The following is a 20,071-nucleotide window of genomic DNA, read 5'->3' on the forward strand; positions in this document are numbered from 1 at the left end:
CTCGGTCTTATTAAATTAATGATTAAAATGAAATAATTGCAGTAGCCTTCCACCGAGTGGGTCTTGGTTTTTGCAGAGGGCGGAAACCCGAAGAACACGGGGGGATACCCTCGAAGAAAGGACGAAAACCAACAACAAACTCAGCCCACACATGACAACGGGTCCAGGAATCGAACTTCGGCGGGCCACATTGGTGGGAAGTGAGCGCTCTCGCCATTGCGCCCAGCCTAGTCCCTTGGTCAAACCTGGACCCTACTGTGAGTCGTGACGTCACCGACAGACACTTTTTCAACTGAGCGATAAATATTTCCACAAGAATGTCACGTCTACTCTTAGTTGGTTAAAAATCTTAAATATCTCTTTTAATCCATGTAATTAAACAGCTTTTTCTTTCTTGCAGCGTTTTTCCTTCACAAGTGTTAGCGTTAAAAAGTTTACACTTTTACACGATACAGTAAAACCAAATACAACCAACGAATTCCATTGCGGTCGTCACGCAATTGCGTTCAAAGCGTTGCGTTACGACAATAATAACAGTCTCCAAGTAGGCTTCTTTTTCAATGGCTCTGATAACAACGCCAGTGTAAAGTAGTCCAGTTCTAGCCCTCTCCCCGTCACGCAACGCTACGCTCGAGCGTAGCGTTACAGAACTAAAAACAATAGCAAGTATTTCCAATGTTAGAGAAACCATGTTTTGGTCTTGCATCTACTTAGATCAGAAATAGCAACTGTGTTCGGACTAGTTCAATCAAAAATTGCAACTATGTTGATTGGTTCAATCTAACTAGCAACTCTGTTCTGATTGGTTCAGTCAAAAATAGCAACTCTCTTCTGATTGGTTCAATCAATAAGCTAAAACGCCGTGAAATCAAGTGGCCGAGAGGGTAGAAAGTTTTCTCTGATGTAAGCCATGTTTTCGATACAGTCGAACCGTCCGTAAGTGCAAGCAACCACTCGAAATGTCAAGCCTTTGAGGTCGCTTACGGGAGGCGATCACTAACGCGAGGTCGAACCACACGGGATCTAATTTTTGAGTCAATTGAGAGGCTGATTCCATACACAAATGTTTCCATAAATCTAAAACACATCTAGTAATGGTTAAAGAGATTTCAGTGCGGCCAGTGCAATTCCCAAATACTAGCAGTGTCACGATAAACCAACAGCCACTCGCGAACATTGAATATGAGAAATAAATATTCTATAAATTCCAAAACAAACTTTGAGCCAGAGTTCGGATTATATGAAACTGTCGCTTACCGGGCGTTTAAAAACAACAGAAAATTTTAAACCCTCAGCGTTAGAGTGGTCGCAGTCGCATACGAGACATTAAGATTATAATGTTTTTACCAGAAAATTTTGGGTATTTTGGAAAGCGGTCACACACGACAGGGAGGTGGTCGCACAGGGAGGTTCGGCTGCATTCGATAACATGAACTTGTCAAACGTCACAGCAAATGAGAAATAAAAAAAAATCACTTTTAAATGTCCTCTGTTCCGAAAACAACAAAACAAATCATTTTCATTATCGAAGAGTTCTGAATCACAGAATATAAAGCAGTGACCATCACAGAAATTGTCACAAGCTGTCACAAAACTGCGCGAAAACCGGCTAAACTGGAATGTCTCAGAGCTTCAGCAGTACAAGAACCAAGAACGACTGACAATTTGATTCAGTCTATAAGCGACACATGGAAATTCTCGTTAAACGTTCCCGACGCAGCTTACTTTTTGCGCAGCAACTGATATCTCGACTACGAAAAGTGAAACTTCAATAACTGTTGTACTTCAAAAAATATCTCAATCTGCGATCTCTACATGAACTGATACGGTTCATCATTAGTGTTTCCATTTAAAAGCAAGCCATTAAATAGCGCAGCTTTTACTTTTAAGATCATTTCACGGGTGGAAATTCCGTATAACAGTCTAGAAAGGCTGCCATTTGCCGAGAATAATGTCTTTAATGGCATCAACGTATTGTGCAGGAACCCAGTAGATCCAATACCGAGAAGCTTCTGTTGGTCCCAGCTGAATGGCCTGCAACAAAAACAACAAGTCCGTTTAAACACCAGAGAAGGAATACAGCCGCTTGCTAGAGCGATTTTCACATTATTGTACTACACTTAGTGAGTTAAAGAACTCGCGCCACTTTCTCAACCAATCAAAAGTAAAACCACAACCAATCGTGACTCGTCACACACGTTTTCCCGCGCTTCGTGCCGGCTTACCATAGTTAGTAGACTATGGCTTAACGAAGCATACATGTAGCCCGGACATGTAGCCGGCATGCAGTGCAAGAAAACGCACGCAAGCGAGTCACGATTGGTTTTTGTTTTACTTCTGATTGGCTGAGAATGTGGCCCGAGTTTTTTAAACCAATCACTAAGCGTAGTAAAGAAAAACCAAAGCAAACGCAAATTGCTTTCGACTCTCGTAGAAAATCGCTCTATAAGTCTATTAGCGGGCTTTTTGATTGACTAAGATAAACCTTGATAAAAAGGTACGTCTTCGAATAATGTTGGGTCTTGTTGCAATATACTGTGGCCCAAGGAACGTAACATACATGTTGGACAGTTCCACACGGTTTTTCAAATGTTGGAAAATATAAAAAGAACAATTGACTTGAACAAAACTTGCTACCAACATTTTCCAACAGGGTCATCAAACGGTTCCAACATTTTCACTCAACACTGTTCCGTAACAATTCGGTAATTGTGAAGAACAACCCCCCTTTCCGCTGTGGTGCTTTGTGTTTGTCGGTCGTTTCGGCCGCGCGCCTTGTCGCCCCCGCGGCGGCGGCCACCCTTCGCCCCCCCCCCCCCCCGGGGGGGAGGCAACAATTCTATTGGATGAAAAATTCTGTTGGGACGTTTGAGCAGGGCTTTAGGAGCTCTTCTTTCTTTTCCTCTTACCAACATATGGTATCCATCATGGTCCTCAATTGGTTCTGATATTACATTTTTTATTGATCCCATTGGTATCTTTTCTGTTCGCTCTGTGCAAATAAAAGAAAAACAACAAATATTAAGTAACTTTTGTTTTTCATCACGAGCTTGCAAATTTGGATGTACAGTATATACTAGTATCATATTGAAAAAATGCGTCTATTGAAATGTAATGCAACTCCAATTCTGTAGTTTGGTTCAAGGAAATATCTGATTTCCCTATTCACTGAGGGACATCAGAAATTCCAATAAGGAGGGGGGGGGGGGGAGGGGGTCTCAAAAGGCCAAAACTTTTATTAGGAAATTATGAAACAAAATGGAACTTTTAGAGGGGTGGGGATTAAAGCAAAAACAATTTTCTGTAGGGGAAGAATGGATACTTTTTGGAGCAATACATTATGGAATGTGAGTATTTTTTTTCTGCCAAACCTGAGAGGAATAAATGTGAAATTACCCACTTCCTGTCATGCCCATGATATACTATAGTCCCTAATTTGGCATTTGGCACTGTCTAATTTTATTAACACTGGACCAAAGCTTAGCATTGGTTAGAAGTTCAGAGAGCCTTTAACCAGGAAAGACAGCCAGCAAACCAATGTGACATACCTTTTGTTCCAATCCAAAGTTGATCCAACTCAAGTTTGAAAGTTAATCTGACTTTTCCTCCATATTTGTTGTACATTCCAGCAATTGGAACAGTTGGTAACTTTTCCTATAAAAAGCGAATGGTACAGATTACACCTGTTCCCTATACCTCTTCCCAGCTTTTGGTCAAGCAGAAAGGTCACTGTAGTCATTTTGGATGCACCTTTTACAGTCACACAAAAGAACTTTGTGTCATACATGAGTTGATTTTGTTTTTTTCTGATTCCTCCCTTCATCTTGCGATCACATGGGGAGAAAGGACTTCATATGTCACTGACTCAAAAAAAAGATTTCATTAAAGCTACATGGCATAGGCCTGTATATTTTGCTGCTTACTCTGAAATGAGGTAGAGCCCTTTGAAAAACTGAAATAGAACATGCTCAGTGGTAAATACAGGATTTTCAGGCATGAAAAGGCATGATAAGCTTTCCCATTAGTGAGATATTGAGGGTCCGATCCAGGGCAGTATTCTATTTGCGGGCCCAACAGAGGCCCGCAACCCTAATCTTGACAGTGACCAGTGGATTGCATTTTACGCGTGCGCGCCACGTTAATAATAGGCGAACAGAAACCGGAAGTTGAAAATTTTGTTCTTCTACTAAGAACGATCGGAACGCGAAAAATGTGTCAATCACGATAGTTTGTCATAACAACAAAAGAGAAAAATCTCTTCTCCAAGGACGATAAGAATGCGAAAAATGAGTCAATCTCTCAACAGTTTGTCACATAAGATCTATGCTTCTGTCACATGGAAGATTGCAAACATTACAATTTGTAGACGTTGTTTTATAGGTGCTGCTTTTGAGAAAATTTGCTGTGATTCTATCACAGATAAAACAACGGCAAAGCGAATGATTCCAGCAACGGTTATTCTCGTGGAATTCGTTGTAACACTGACAACATAGCGAGTTTATCATCCGAGGAAAATCACATCTCAATTGACACCACGTGCTCGACTACACTTCACAATCAACTGTCAATCAAAAAACAACTCTGACTGGTTCGCAGCCAGTTCGCGGCAATTATTAAAGCGTGACGCGTTGCTCGGAATAATTGTCTTTAATTTTGTCCAGTGATTTTTCATTAATCGCACCACGTTAACAAAAGGCAAGCACAACATAGCGAGTTTACCAACTGAGAAAAAACACATCTCAGTTCACAACGAGTGCTCGATTACACTCCACAAAACTGTGTAATCAACAACATAGATTGGTTCGCTGCAATAGGAAATGATAAAAACATGCATTCCTTGCGTGACGCGTTACTTGGAATACCATTGTCTTTTGTCCATTTTATCATTTATTTATTGACACTGCCATCTAACATTACGCACTCTCGTACCAGTCAGTGCCTTTCAGTTCTAAGTGCGTCAAGGCCCGCACTTTCTAACCTGTGGTTACCACTAGTTTAAGTATAAGGTGCCCCTAATATGGGAGGCACAGTGGACTAATGGTTAGTGTGCCGGACTTCGAATCCAGGGGTCCAGGTTCCAGCGCTGGCCGGGGTCACTGTGTTGTGTTCTTGGGCAAGACACTTTACTCTCATAGTGCCTCTTTCCACCCAGGGGTATATATGGGTACCAGCGACATAATGCTGGGGAGGATACCCTGCGATGGACTAGCATCCCATTCAGGGGGAGTAGAAATATTCCTAGCCGCTTAATGCTACAGAAACCGGGATAAGCTCTGGCAGTATGGGCCGCATGGCTTAAGACTTCCCTTTTTAAATGGAATTCTAGTCCGTCGCAAGGCCATTTCAGCATTTTAGAACATGGAGTCAACAAAACAGAATTACTTTTTTATTCTTGATTCCTGGCATAACGTCATCTGGTTTTCCTTTGTCTAAAACTTTTTTATGCATCTGAAATGAGACAAATGACACCCATTTCTCAGTGTGCCTCTTCAACTAAAACATACATGCAAAATGACTGGTTTGTTATTAATAAAATTGAAAGAGAAATTAAAAAATGGTTTTAATGACTTGAACCTTTTGTTTACACAGAGGTTCCTTTGTGGAAGCTGTTAAAAAGGAAGAAAAACAAAATTAGACAATGAAAAGATATGCATTGGGTGAATGATTAAATAAATTCACCTAAAGCAAAAATTTAAAATGCTAAAAGGATTTTCATATGAAGTGTCAGCATGTGCTCGATCTAAGAAGTACATTAGTCTGGCAATTATCTCCCATCTCACCCCACCCTACCTGAGGCTGTTTTCTCTTCTTTTAAAGCCCCTGGGGGAGGTGGAGTGACTTTCATGACATCATTAATGGTTGAGCCTACAACCATCATTTTCACTCCATTGGTGACATTTAATTCTCTTAATGTTTTGCTGCCATCCTTGACAAGCCCTGTAAAACAAAAAGAAAGGAAATAAATAAATGTTTCTCCCCTTAAGGGCCCGATTATATGACGAATTTCAGCCCGGGCTGAAATTTCAGCTCGGTTTGCCGGGCTGGAATTTTGTTGCTATTACATGGAGAATTTCAGCCCGGACTGCACACTTTTTAAATTGAATAATTATCATGGCCGCCATTTTCTTTCGTTGAAAACCACCACTGCACATCCGCAAGCTTACTTTCAGCCCGGGCTGAAATTGAAAACGCGATTACATGAGGTTTTTCAGCCTGTTTGCCTGGGCTGAGATGTCTAGCCCGGTTTCAAAAACCCAGGCTGAAATTTGCCAGGTAATCAGGCCCTTAGTAGGTTACTACTTGAAGCAACCCAACAGCGTTTTTCTCATATTACCATTTACACAAGACCACAACACTGTGACTCCAGACAGTGCAATCAAACCCAGACACTAGATCTGGAATTCAAGACACTGACCATCAGTCCACTGCATCTCCCACACTTGGAGCCACTGATGGCCTATCAGTGCTAATGCTCTCATCTCTGTAGTATGCTACCACATTACAGTAATTACTTGCACAGAGAAAGAGGTATTTTTAGAGTTAAGTGTCCAGTTCAAAGGAGAATACCACAAATTAAAGGACCTAGCCAAGTTAAACTAGCAATCAAAAAAACTTAGGAAACATTTGACTTATTGTTACTAGCCATTACCTTTGTACATCAGCTTTTGCATTGACACTGGTAAACCTGTTTTAAAAATAATGTATTCATCACATATATAACAAAAATGTGAAACTCACTCACAACACAGGAATGGGGAAGCCTGGGTGAGACTTATATAAAAGTAACAAGTAGGTCAAGAGTCGGCTTATTTTCTTTCTTTTTTTCTCTGGGACTGTTGCCCTAATTCCAAGCATTTTACCAGAAAAATGGTTAAAATTTCCGCACTGGGGGGACTGCAGCCCCCCTCGCCCCCCACCCCTCTGCAACCTCTGCCTATGTTCAGCACTGAAGTGTGGAGGGGGGAGAGAAGACCCTGAGACCTTCTAAATTTTCATTTTCTTTTTTTTTTTTTGGGGGGGGGGGCTACAATCCACTCCCCTTGCCCCTCTGCCCCCCTACTCCACCACCTATGGCAAGTAACTTTTCATCTCACTTGACCGACGAACAAAGATAAGGCAAGTTGTCTGCCGTCTAAATCATAAAACAGTAAACTAAGACATGCAAGCAACAGCCCTAGGCAAGCAGAGAGCTGCTTAACAAATTTTCATAGAAAATTATGAGGATTGAATTTTATAGAACATCTAGCTGTCATTTAAAATAAAAGTTAATACTTGACTATCAAATCATATCCCAGGCCATTCTTCAATGTGTCCTGTTGTTGCCAGGCAACTTAAAAGAATGTCTGCTATTTAAATTAATAACATAAATGATTGACCAGAACAACAATTACACAGACCTTAAACCCTTTGAGAGAGAACATTTCACAAAGAAAAGTTTAAATTGCTGACACATTATCAAAACAGATTTTGTCTGATATTGATCTAGATTTTGCATAGATCTGGTAGAAGTTTAAAAATACCTGCAGTGCCACCCAACCCCTACCCATGTCCAAAAATCCACCCCAAGTCCTGTCCAAAAATTTTCAACACCACTTCTGCTTTCATAGTCACACTTTTTTACCGCAACGTGTTAATCCAATAATAATTTTAGTGTTTTGACAGGTCTAATTTGACTGTTAAATAGGAATGACGTGTAAAGACTGCGGATTTAAACAAAAAAAACCGTGATATTTACGTTATTATATACATTCAAAAACAATGTATAAGTGTGAGCCCAAATATAATCAAACCTGTGAGATTTTCGATGTGTTGTTTTAGACTATCAGCTGTTTCGTCGACGGGAAAAGTAACTTCGTAATTTTTCTTGTTCCAGACCACACGGAAATTTGCAGTTTCTCTACACGACGTAGCTTGGTCTTCTTCTGTCGTGTCTTTTTCTTTCTCCTCCACGCTAAAATCCTCTTTTGATTTTTCGTTCATGTCTTCGGTTTCATTTTCGACATCAGCACTTTTTGGACAACATTTTGGCCGACAAGGGTCCAATTCCGAAGATCGGTCTGGTTCTGCCTCTAACTTGTCCTCCGCATCTGGGACTAAAATCAAGAGAGAAAACATTTTTAAACAGTCTGTGTTAAAAAACGTTTAAATTATACAAAATGACGATTTTTGCAATTCATTTTAATTCAGTGCATCGGGAAAAAAATCAACAAAAAAATTACCAGAGCCTTCTTCCGCCATGTTTGTTCTCTCTCAAAAGGCCATGCGCGAAAGGGACGTGTTGATTGCGGGCGCGGATAAGAATCCAACATGGCGGACAAGACGGACGTTCCGGAAAATGCACCCGAACGTAAGCTTGATTTTGCCTTGTGTTTCATGATTTTAACCAATGTAATACGTGATTTTTTGTTAACTGACTTGACTCTTTTTCCTTTTAATGACAGACTGCCCAGGAACGGGGAGTGAACAGGCTGGAAAAAGCAGTGCGTGTCAGGGCTGTCCAAATCAAAGTACTTGCGCCTCAAGCAAACCGCTAGGACCAGATCCAGGTAGTATATTGACACGTAGTAACATTTAGAAGTGTAATCTATATTTTACGTTACCGAACTTACGTGTTACATATTATGTGTTCCCTTGAAAAATTTTAAAACTTAATAAATGCATTGTCACTGTCGACCCCTCGTTTGATGTCGTTTTAACTTCATGGGGGAGGGGTGGGGGTTAGGGCGTGGAGGTGCTGGAGGGACATACCTTAAACACGTGCTGATTAGACTGATTGCACGCAGGATGCAAGTAAACATGATGATTTACCTCTAGTCAAGAAAATCTGCTCTAAATCCCCTAATATCTGGCCAGGCTGCATTTTATGGGGACGCCAAAGATCTTTGGTACAAATTTTATAGGGCCTTGGCATAGACTTAAAAATAAAATGTTGGCATATTTTCAGTGTGGGATGTACACAAGGCACTCTGGCTAATATCCCAGTGATATCCCTAGGAATTCTATTGGTTACAATACACCAGGTTATAGTCTGTCATATATCCCTGGGGGGGGTACTCCCATATAAGGGCTAAACGGGTATGTGCTACTCAACAGGGTACCATTACAACACAGCCACGGATTATTTGTGTACCCACATTTTGTGGGTCGATTATTATTCATATATTCGTGCTATTGTTCTTTCTCATTGATAATTCATAATTCACAGACCGATGCCTTTCCGAAGGTTCACGAGCGCAAACGCTTTGATGATAGGTGCGATGTTCTTGTTTTGTCTTAGATTTTCACTTGATTGATTTTTCAAACCCTATTTGTAACGCAGACGTAAAAGTATTTTAAACGAAAACACCGCAATGTGTGGCGCGAGCTGTCGAAAACACGCAAAAACATTCCAGTACTAGATGATTTTCGTTGATAAATTAGCTTTTTTTACGTTGGCGCATATTCCACGTTTACCTTTAAATATATTGTTGACAGTTCACTTTGGTCATGTCGTAATGTCGGCATATTTATATTCAGTTCATCGAAGTCAAAATAAACATTCGCAAGCGAAAAGCGATTGAGATCGGTCGATTATAAATAAACCTGTTGAATGTCAGGATATTTATATTCAGTTAATCGAAGTCAAAATAAACATTCGCAAGTGAAAAGCGATTGAGATCGCTCGATTATGAATAAACCTAGTGAATGTCGGCATTTTTATATTCAGTTCATCGAAGTGAAAATAACCATTCGCAAGCGAAAAGAAAATAAATAAATTCATTTGACAGTGTTGGATTGTGATTTTGTGTACCAATAGTTTGTTTATAATTGAAAATAAGCGAGTGAGCCACGCAGAAGAATGTTCGTTATTATTTGCATAATAACTGATAACAAGAATTTGTCTGTTGTTATGACAAGTGCAGTCAATCGAATCCAAACAAACTTATTTCTTTTTCGTTGGTATCTGACTGTAACGTAAACTAATACGGCGATGATAGACAAATAACTACAATAAATTTTGGTTTTTCCGATTTTTACTCTGACTTCCAGTTTGCAAAAAGCGAAACTCAGTCAGACGTGACGGATCCCCGGAGGCAGTAAGTTGCGTTTGTAATTTACCGAATAAATCGTTTCTCTGGAAATACTGAACGCAAAATTACGTTTAAATGCTCATTTTCAAGCTTGTAGAACACATCTCAATAATAAATCAATATAATCTTTCCTAATCTTGTGCGAAACGTTTTTAGATGGAAAGAGATGGGATTGCGAGGTGAGATTTTTTAGGGAACACACCACTTGAAAGAACAAAAGGATACGCACTTTCGGGACCATAATTAAGCGTCATTGTCGAGTTCTTTTGAAATGCATGCAAACAATTTCCCCTCAAAAGTCACAAGTCCTTTTCATTCGTTTGAACCCGATATCTCCGAAGATTTTCAACAATTACTTCGGAGCAAACCCGAAGCTTGCCGACAAGTAAATTACCGAGTCTTCGGTGTCAAAGACCAGCGGTATGCCTCATTTCTGAACAACACATTTAATCCGTGGCTGAGATGTAATGCTATGCTTTTTGCCTATCTGACTCTGGAACTAGGGTATAAAAAACACCCTGTTGACTCTGGAACAGGGTCAATTTTTCCCCAGAATCCTGATTTAACACGATCAAGCTTCCCTATCGCTTTATCTCCAAGCCACAGACAAAGTCAACTGAGCGCTTTGTGATATATGCTAATGTTTTTTTACTTATCTGTATACATTTCTCACCTCAAAGCATCAATAAAATATGTTTTCTAATATAAAAAATTGTGTTTCATAAATACTTTTCACTGTTTTAGCTGTAGCAGAAGTAAAGGAACGAATGTCATCAGTCAAGCACAAGATCCTGGTACTGTCTGGTAAAGGAGGAGTTGGAAAAAGTACCTTTACTGCTCATCTAGCACATGGGCTTGCAGCTGATGACAGCAAACAGGTAGAATTCATTTGATACTCATATCATCATTAGTTCATACTCGCAAGTAAATATTTATTCTTTAATACTTTTAACTAAAATTGGTGACCTTCTGTGTATTTCAGATTGCTGTGTTGGACGTTGATATCTGTGGTCCTTCTATTCCCAAAGTGATGGGTCTTGATGGAGAACAGGTAAGATTTGTTGACCACTGGGCCTAAAACATGTGATATACATACAGTTGAATCCCGATAACTCGAACCCTCGGTAACTCAAACCTCCTGCTAACTTGAACCTTTTTCGATTCCCCTTCGAGTCGTTTTCTTACTAATTTTACCCTCAGTAACTCAAACTCCCAATATCTCCAACCTTTTTCGATTTCCCTTGAAGGTTTGAGTTATTGGGATTCAACTATACATATGAAAGATATGGGTAGCAAAAGTGATCTTTGTGGTTGTAATACTACTTAATGTGAGACAGTTCTGTGACGTTATATTTAGGTTCTAAGTAGAACAAAGGTCATTGCCAATGTTGAGCCAGTATGTCAAACTAATTAAACTGGAAAGTTAATCTTATTTTTTTGTTCACAGGTACACCAAAGTGGCTCAGGATGGTCACCTGTGGTAAGAATGTATTTCAATGTAATTGTGTTAGGTATTTTTTTTCTTTGAAAGCTTTTCACATATATCATTAATACATTTTTATAACCTTTATGGTTTTAATCTGCCTTGACGAAAAATTTGGTTTCTAATGAGTTACTGCTGTTGTGTTGTTTGTACATGTTGTGACTGGTTTGTTCCATTCAGTATGTAGAAGACAATCTTGGTGTTATGTCTGTGGGGTTCTTGCTAAGCAGCCCTAGTGATGCTGTCATCTGGAGAGGACCCAAGAAAAATGGTAAGTCTAAGTCCTTCTATATTCTCATGGGAGGCTTGGTGACTTAAAATGGTTAGTGGGCTAGACTTCACTGGGCTTGAGACTAACTTTTTAACTCACTGGTTTACTGGCTAGTGACATGTCAGATTTTACTAGCCAAAAGTTATTTTTCACTAGTAAGGTATATTGATTTCTATCAAGAACAGTTGACTTTTCCGAGTTTTTCACTAGCCAAATGGCTAGTAGGAATGCTAAACCTGGTAGCCAAAACCTAAATTTTAGTAGTCTTTGGCTAGTTGGCTACCGTTAGTCTTGAGCCCTGCTTCAGATTGAGTGTCTGGGTTCAAGCCCAAGCCAGGATCATTGTGTTGTGTTCTTGGGTATGATACTTTACTCTCACAGTGCCTCTTTTCACCCACGTATATAAATTAAATGCTGGCGTTTGGGTCTAGTGGCCCATCAGGCTGTAGGTTATCCTGGTTTTGGTCAAGTGGATTATGCAATCAGAATGCTGTAAGCAGCTTCTCAACAAAATCAATTTTTATTTGGGCGGGGGGGGGGGGTTGCACTCTTGCTACAATTTCTTCAGCCCCCTCTTTCTGAATTTTCAAGATCTACCCTGTGGGAGATTTGCAAATGCAAAAGCCTCCTTTGATCAAAAGCCAAGGGTAATTTAACATACCCCGGTATTTAGACTAAAAAATAGATTCAATTTATAAAATTTATATTAAGAAAAATGGTTGCATTTTTTATTTTCTTTGAGTTGGAAGTGAGAAAAACTTGGGTCAAATTTACCTAACCATATGATCATTGTCATATCTGTCATTATAGGTTTGATTAAACAGTTCTTACGTGATGTTGACTGGGGTGAAGTGGACTTCCTTGTTGTGGACACGCCCCCTGGCACCTCTGATGAGCACCTGTCAATCGTGCAGTACTTGAGTAACACATATGTCGATGGAGCTATTATTATCACAACTCCACAGGCAAGGACAAAAATCAGTTATTAACCTTTTATCTTTAAATGCGTGTCTTTCGGAAACTCAGAAGTTATTCCTGTGTTTTTTTTTATGTTTCTCCTGTCTATGTAATGGTTAAGAAAAATTGAACACCAGGCTGATTTAAACACCATTTACCACAAGTGTATTGCCAGATTTTTAAACTTTTGTAGGTTGTCACACCTTTGTTTTTGCTGCAGCATTTATGCCCCTTCCCTCCTGCAAAGTTCATTTAATTTGTAAATAAGCATTTAATAATTAGAAATAGCTTTTTCATTTCAGGAAGTATCTTTGCTTGATGTACGTAAAGAAATCAACTTTTGCAAAAAAGTGAAAATGCCTGTGATTGGAGTAGTGGAAAATATGAGTGGTTTTGTGTGCCCAAAATGCAAGGTAATGGTGTTAAACACAAAAACACTTACAGCTGAACAGTTTTAGGTTTAGATCCCTTATTTATCTTTATGGATCACTGAAGAAAAAAACAATGTGTGCAATGTTGTACACGACAAATTTGCAGCATGCCCACCCTGAAACTACTATTGCAGTCTTATGTGCAAGGTGCAACTTAGAAATTTAATGCAATGTTGCACCATGTGTCCAGGCCTTTAGTCTCAATTTTCCTCAGTGTTAACTTTTCTTACATTATATTTCTTTTTTGACTCATCATAACCTCTGTAGTGCCGGAAGAAGATATTACTAATAGGCTTGCTTCAATTTAAAAACAGTCACGCTAATGTGAACAGTGTCAGAGAAATTTTTGTCATCTTGGCTGGCTTCCTTGTGTTGTGTCTTTGGGCAAAAACTTTTTTCTCTCATGCTGGCTCCCTTTACCCAGGTGTATATTTTACTGGCTTATCTTTGTTGGCGAGTTCTAACAAAAAATGTGGGGGAGGGGATAAACCAGTGAGATAGACCTACATTTAAGCATCCCATCCAGGGGGGTGGGAGTTTCAGTACAACATATAATTTTAGGATATGGACACTGGATTAAAGCATCAGCACTGTTGAGCCTTCAGCTCCCCCAGATTTATAGGATTGCAAAAATGTAACCCTCCCAGAATAAACATGTTTTTTGTTGTTTTATATTGACACAGAAAGAGTCGCAGATCTTTCCACCGACCACAGGAGGGGCAGAGAAAATGGCGGCAGATATGGAAGTACCTTTCCTGGGCAAAGTTCCTCTTGATCCTAGGATAGGACGCTGCTGTGATGAAGGGAAATCATTTCTGTCCGAAGTACCGGAGTCACCGGCTGCTGATGCTTACAAACAAATAATTCAAAGTACGTGTTTGTACTTACAGTTTAAATAAATCACTCAGTTGAAGTGAAACTGGAATCGTTCTAGGGTCAGACGAGTTTGCAAAACCTATTTTCATACGTTACGTAGTGAATCTCGCTCTCTTCAACTAGTGTGTGATTGTAACGTGAATGAATCTCGCGCTCTCTTTGTTTTGTGTTGGTTTGTCATGAGTAAATCGCACGCTCCTGTTTTGTGTTTGATTGTTACGTTCAGTTACTAAATCTCGCGCTCTCCTTCAGTTGAATTGCGCTCTTTGTGTTTTGTGTTTGTTTGTTACGTTAGTGAACCGCGCGCTGTGTTTGTTCAGTGTTTGTTTGTTACATTAGTGAACCGCTCGCTGTGTTTGTTCAGTGTTTGTTACGTTATTGAACCGCGCGCTGTGTTTGTTCAGTGTTTGTTACGTTGGTGAACCGCGTGCTGTTTGTTTGTTACGTTAGTGAACCGCGCGCTGTGTTTGTTCAGTGTTTGTTTTTTACGTAAGTGAACCGCGCGCTGTGTTTGTTCAGTGTTTGTTTGTTAGGTTAGTAAACCGCGCGCTGTGTTTGTTCAGTGTTTGTTTGTTACGTTAGTAAACCGCGCGCTGTGTTTGTTCAGTGTTTGTTTGTTACGTTAGTAAACCGCGCGCTGTGTTTGTTTGTTTGTTTGTTACGTTAGTGAACCGCGCGCTGTGTTTGTTTGTTTGTTACGTTAGTAAACAGCGCGCTGTGTTTGTTTGTTACGTTAGTGAACCGCGCGCTGTTTCATCAGCGTTTGTTTGTAACGTTAAGGAATCACGCTCTCTCCCTTTTTTGTGTTTGATTGTTACGTTGCTGAACAGCGAGTAATGAATTTACGTTACTTTCCTTTACAGAAATTGTGGATTACTGTGGAAAGACACAGGGAGAAAAGTGACTTGATATCGTTACGGATTGAGGAGAAAATATCCACCGTTTGGTGATATTGTGCGAAAGTGATTCTCAGATCGATAGCGACATGGACATCAACGCGGAAAGCTTTCTTGGCCGGGGATAAAGAACACCAAGAAATCGCGGCGAAAGAGAAGAGGAGACAATTGGAAAACCGGTTTACAAACTACTATTAAATACTTCATGGACTAAATTAATAACTGCCCAAATTATAACAGAAGTGAGACGTTTTCCTTTAGCCTGCAGCAGTTCAGTTAGGGAGGTAGACAGTTGAAAAACAACTTCTCATTCTGAAACACCCATGAACTGATAAGCTCGATGAAGAAACACTTATCCTCCAATGCCCACCGGATTTGAAATGAAGCAATGTACAACAAAGCTGAATGAGTCTATTCACTAAGATGGTGCTCAATGAAATTTGGGTGTGCAGTTTGCGTTCTTCGGTCATTTCTAGGAAGGTAGGTAGTGATTAGAATGGTTAAGAGAATACAGAGAGGTCGTGCCATCCAAAGTGCTTATACAGTTGTCACGCTATATCTGAATATAATTTCATTATGACAGGTGATGGCAGCAAAGAACTCCAACTAGGGGATATTGTCTAGATGTGCTCTCAACTTCTAAGGCCTTACGTTTAAATGTGTAACACTGTAAGGAAACTCTAGATTTTAAAATTGGGACTGTTAGTGCAGTGGCATATTATAAGAAATCATCTCAAAGAAAAAACTGAAACATACAAATGCAAAGTTAAATAAAAAAAGCTCGTCTTTTGATTCACCTTGAAGAGTTTCTTTCTTATTCTATAAACAAGAGCTAGAGCGCCCGCAAGTTTTACATGAAACTCTAAGATATAATTACTTAAGTGCATAATAATTATGTAATCCGAGTATATATTATGTAGTTGTAATTTGTAATCCGAGGGCCGCTTGTTTGTCAGTAGTTTTTACTGTTTGCCGTTACCCTCTTTTAATAAAGTTGATTGATTGATTGATTGATATTATCTTTAGGGGTTTAAAATTATTTTGTCAAATCTCTGAAAAAGGGCAGTTAAAAAATGTCAAAATGCAGACAAGATGTGGAAAGACAAAATCAATGTGCCATTATCCTAAAACACGTAATTATACAAAACGACTAATAAAGTGGGATGATTCATTAGCACTTTCCACAGAAGTCATTACTGATATACAAGTAAATAATAAAGATGGTAATTTTGTTTTTCTTTAAGCTCGGCGATAAATGATAAAGATGATTTTTTTTCAACAATGACACGAGCATAAGACAAAGAGAAATTCTGAGTCCCCGACGGGAATCGAACCCATGGCCTCCCAAATACCGGGTTGGCATCTGGGAGGCCATAAGTTCGATTCCCGTCGGGGACTCAGAATTTTTCTTTGCCCCATGCTCGTGTCATTGTTGAAAAAAATTCATCTTCATCATTTATCACCGAGCTTAAAATTTACCATCTTTATTGTTTACTACACACTTGATGATTTCGACATTGCTGATCCTAGCAGTATGCAGGACGCGTGTCACATATCAACCTAGTAAATGGCCCAGCTCACCACGAGTCTCTCGTAGCTCAGTTGATTAGAGCGCCCAACCGGTATCTGGGAGGCCATAGGTTCGATTCCCGTCGGGGACTCAGAATTTTTCTTTGCCCCATGCTCGTGTCATTGTTGAAAAAAAATTCATCTTCATCATTTATCACCGAGCTTAAAATTTACCATCTTTATTGTTTACTACACACATGATGATTTCGACATTGCTGATCCTAGCAGTATGCAGGACGCGTGACACATATCAACCTAGTAAATGGCTCAGCTCACCACGAGTCTCTAGTAGCTCAGTTGGTTAGAGCGCCCAACCGGTATCTGGGAGGCCATGGGTACTACTCTCGTCGGGAACTCAGAATTTTTCTTTGTCCCATGCTCGTGTCATTGTTGAAAAAATTCATCTTTATCATTTATCACCGAGCTTAAAATTTACCATCTTTATTATTTGCTACACACTTGACTTAAGTGCATACCTGAAGCCGAATTCCCGGTTATATTGCCTAAACCTTGTCAGCAGTTTTCATTTAAGGGTTATAAAGACTTTTTAATTTATCAAACCTCTAAATAGTGCATCTAAAACTGTCAAAATGCAGACAAGATGTCGGATGACAAAATCTATGTTCCTTATCCTTTTTCACGTTATTATACAATCACAAAACGTGTAGGATTCATTAGCACCTTTTGGTTTCCTCTCACATAACTTACCACTAAAGTCATTACTGATATACTCATTTCTGAAATGGCATAATGAACTTATTTTAAAATTAAGGCCAAGTAAAAATAAAAACAAATGTTTCGCGTCCCCGCCCGCTTCATTTTTTGGGGACCGCCTCTCTTTTTTATTATTTGTTATTGGATAAGTTGGAACGAACAAAAACCAACGGGCGTTGATTTCACTTTGTACCTAGTTCTTCTCAATTTTAAAAGTACAAAGAAAATTCTGTAAGACATGGCATCTGTCTGCGTTTTATTACGAACTCAGGGCAAAATTTTAAAGCCCCGGCACGCTAGGTCCGTACTGGACAGGTCAATTACCTTGCAGGATTTATTTTGCAAGTTCGCTTCTGGAGAATTTGACGATGGATGAAAAATAATAAATAACAAAAAAAGCGCTCGCCCGCTCTCTTTTTTTTACAGAAATCCGGACGAGAAACATCTGTGTTTTTTACTTGGCCTAATGCAAATCGTTTTGTACAGCCATTTCAAGCACGAAAAAAAAATATGCTGAAGCATTTTCTACACAGTGTTTCCTGCACGGTTATAAACATTTGAAGCTCTTCTTCACAATGTTTCATCGTAAAAAAATCCTACTCTTATTGAAATGTACTGTTTGAAAAATACCCATGGTGACCAAATCATAAACCCCTGAATTTCTGCTGCCTTCTCTGGTCGCTTACTAGTAAAGGAGATGTAAAGCCACCATGAAAAAGACTGAGGCGGCTCAGAGGTGAAAGCTCTGAGGCGGTTGAAGTCACGAAGACCTTTCTCGTTTCCAGGGTCCTTCTGCATCCCGTCTTCCTTTAACTTACGGGGATAGGATGGAGAAGGATCCTAGGAACGAGGATTTCCTGTGATAGGAAGTTTACGTTTGAGCTGTTAACCGGCTTCACCCCGTTTCAGGACGACGGGAAGTTGGTCGGTAAATCGATCCTCTTTTGCTGTCATCTTGACTTCCGGGATATCCAGTGTCTAAACACTGCTTCAGCCATGCAGTGAACATTTCCGCCATCGCTCTATGACCTGAGAAGAAAACCAAGACGAAAATAGCGAGTTTGATCACGTTCAGCTTCAAGTTTGTTGATATCGATCAGTTTTGCATGCTATAAATTTATTGTTGGCATGCGGATGTGAAATGTGAGCAAAAGGAACACGAATTGAAGTTTGGTAATCTTTGAACTTGCCAGTCTTGTTTGAAATGCAGACGAGACGGAAGTTAAAGACCTAAAGGTAAAAAAGTTTTAATAAACGGACCAGTTTTAAGATTGCACGGTCACTGTCAGTATATATTATTAATTCAAAATAGAAATCAATTTGCATATATAAACTGAAGTTTTCAAATTGTTCGTTTTCATATTTTTTTTTTGTAACTTCTAAGCTGCAAACTGGCCAAATTTTTAATGGTTTTAAACATTATAGTTAAAGTCGTTTTGTTGCTTTCGGCTGTTTCGTTCATTTCATTTCTAGTTTAATTAGTTTCATTTTGCTATTTCGAGTTGTACAAGCCCATAAGGGCAATTGCGATGCCACTTTTCCGACGCCAATTTTGCCCGTTTATAGATTGGTGTTTATTCAAATAACTATAAATTTAAATCAATCTGGCGGTGTGTTTTATTGTGACAACTTCCATTCCGCTTTCCTTCCAAAAAATGCACTCTTTTAAAATCAGGCACCGATCTTTGATTCCCCAAAACCCCCAAAAACGCAATCTGCAAAAAAAAAATATTAAAATAAAAAGACTCCCAAAAATAAAACCCCATCGAGTACGTGTCCTTCTATTTTATTTAAAAACTAAAAATAAAAGCAGTAACTTTGTTCTTTCTAACAGTGAAAAACACATGTTAGGTTTACACGCCGCTTTTGGTCTGCAATTAAACCGTCACAGGATATTTTTTTGGCCGCAATTGCTAAGTATTCACATTTCGCAATTGGGAATAACGCAGGTGGCGGCTGTTACCAAGCGGCCGACAAATCCCGGGGGGGGTACTGAAAAAGTTTTGTACGGGGAGGCTCCGCCCGGAGATCCAACCCCTTACCCTTTTATATACCATTTTGATAGAAAAGGTACCCCTTTCGTATACCTTTTATTGCAAAAAGGCACCCCTTACATATACCTACACGACATCACATTTACCTAAAACGGGAAGTTTTCTTGCAAATTGTCATTTTTATGTAGCGCTTAATAAATTAAGACGATACAGCCAAAAGTTGCGTCTGCTCGAAATATTTATTGTAAAGGCCTTTTAAAATATCATTATGGCAGATTTCCCTACCCTTTCATATACCTAAATTTGTGAAATCTCTACCCTTTTATATACCTGTAGCCTGAAAAAGGTACCCCTTTCGGGCGGAGCCTCCCCGTATAGGCCATTATAGGGAGTACCCCCCCCGGGCGACAAATAGACCGAAAATGCATACAACAGAGTTTTTGACAGCGCCTTTAAACTTTTTACAAGTTCACCTTTTTAAAATTATTTTTATTCTAGTGTATAGTTCTGTCTTGTCGGTTTTGTACGCTTGATAGATTTAAAATGATTTCTCCAGCAGGCTTCGGTTAAAAAAGAAAAGCCTTTCGTTTTCTGACATAATTTATTACTTGCAATTTATATTTTGTAGTTAGCTTAAAAATCAGTGAAAGTCTTTTAACCTGATTTAGTATTTTCGAATTTCTTTTGATATAGAGCCGATATTTTTGCCCTAGTATTTTAATTAAGTATAAAACGACCTAGAAAAAAATGTATTTTTGTTAATGAAGAAAATTTTTTAAATCGGTTGTGTTGGTTGGCCCATCTGGGAGG

The 20,071-nt window shown here is 39.3% G+C and overlaps 2 protein-coding genes across 2 annotated transcripts; one reads left to right on the plus strand and one right to left on the minus strand.

Moving 5' to 3' along the window:
- Positions 1-816: 816 nt before the first annotated feature.
- Positions 817-8,250, minus strand: LOC144632312 (ubiquitin domain-containing protein UBFD1-like). The gene is made up of 9 exons (XM_078490934.1): positions 8,220-8,250; positions 7,791-8,093; positions 6,650-6,685; positions 5,791-5,937; positions 5,575-5,606; positions 5,383-5,448; positions 3,549-3,654; positions 2,910-2,992; positions 817-2,034 (listed from the first exon to the last, which is right to left on the minus strand). The coding sequence occupies exons 1-9, from the start codon at positions 8,236-8,238 to the stop codon at positions 1,924-1,926; spliced, it is 903 nt and encodes a 300-aa protein (XP_078347060.1). The 5' UTR covers positions 8,239-8,250; the 3' UTR covers positions 817-1,923.
- Positions 8,251-8,270: 20 nt separating this feature from the next.
- On the plus strand, positions 8,271-15,122 carry LOC144632304 (cytosolic Fe-S cluster assembly factor NUBP1 homolog). Its single transcript, XM_078490926.1, has 10 exons — positions 8,271-8,347; positions 8,442-8,546; positions 10,815-10,948; positions 11,053-11,121; positions 11,518-11,550; positions 11,734-11,824; positions 12,635-12,789; positions 13,084-13,194; positions 13,896-14,082; positions 14,952-15,122. Exons 1-10 carry the CDS (start codon positions 8,308-8,310, stop codon positions 14,990-14,992), a joined length of 966 nt encoding a protein of 321 aa, XP_078347052.1. The 5' UTR covers positions 8,271-8,307; the 3' UTR covers positions 14,993-15,122.
- Positions 15,123-20,071: the final 4,949 nt, after the last annotated feature.

This window comes from Oculina patagonica, chromosome 12 (assembly GCF_052425735.1).
Source record: "Oculina patagonica isolate OP01 chromosome 12, crgOcupat, whole genome shotgun sequence".
Classification (NCBI taxonomy): Eukaryota; Metazoa; Cnidaria; class Anthozoa; order Scleractinia; family Oculinidae; genus Oculina; species Oculina patagonica.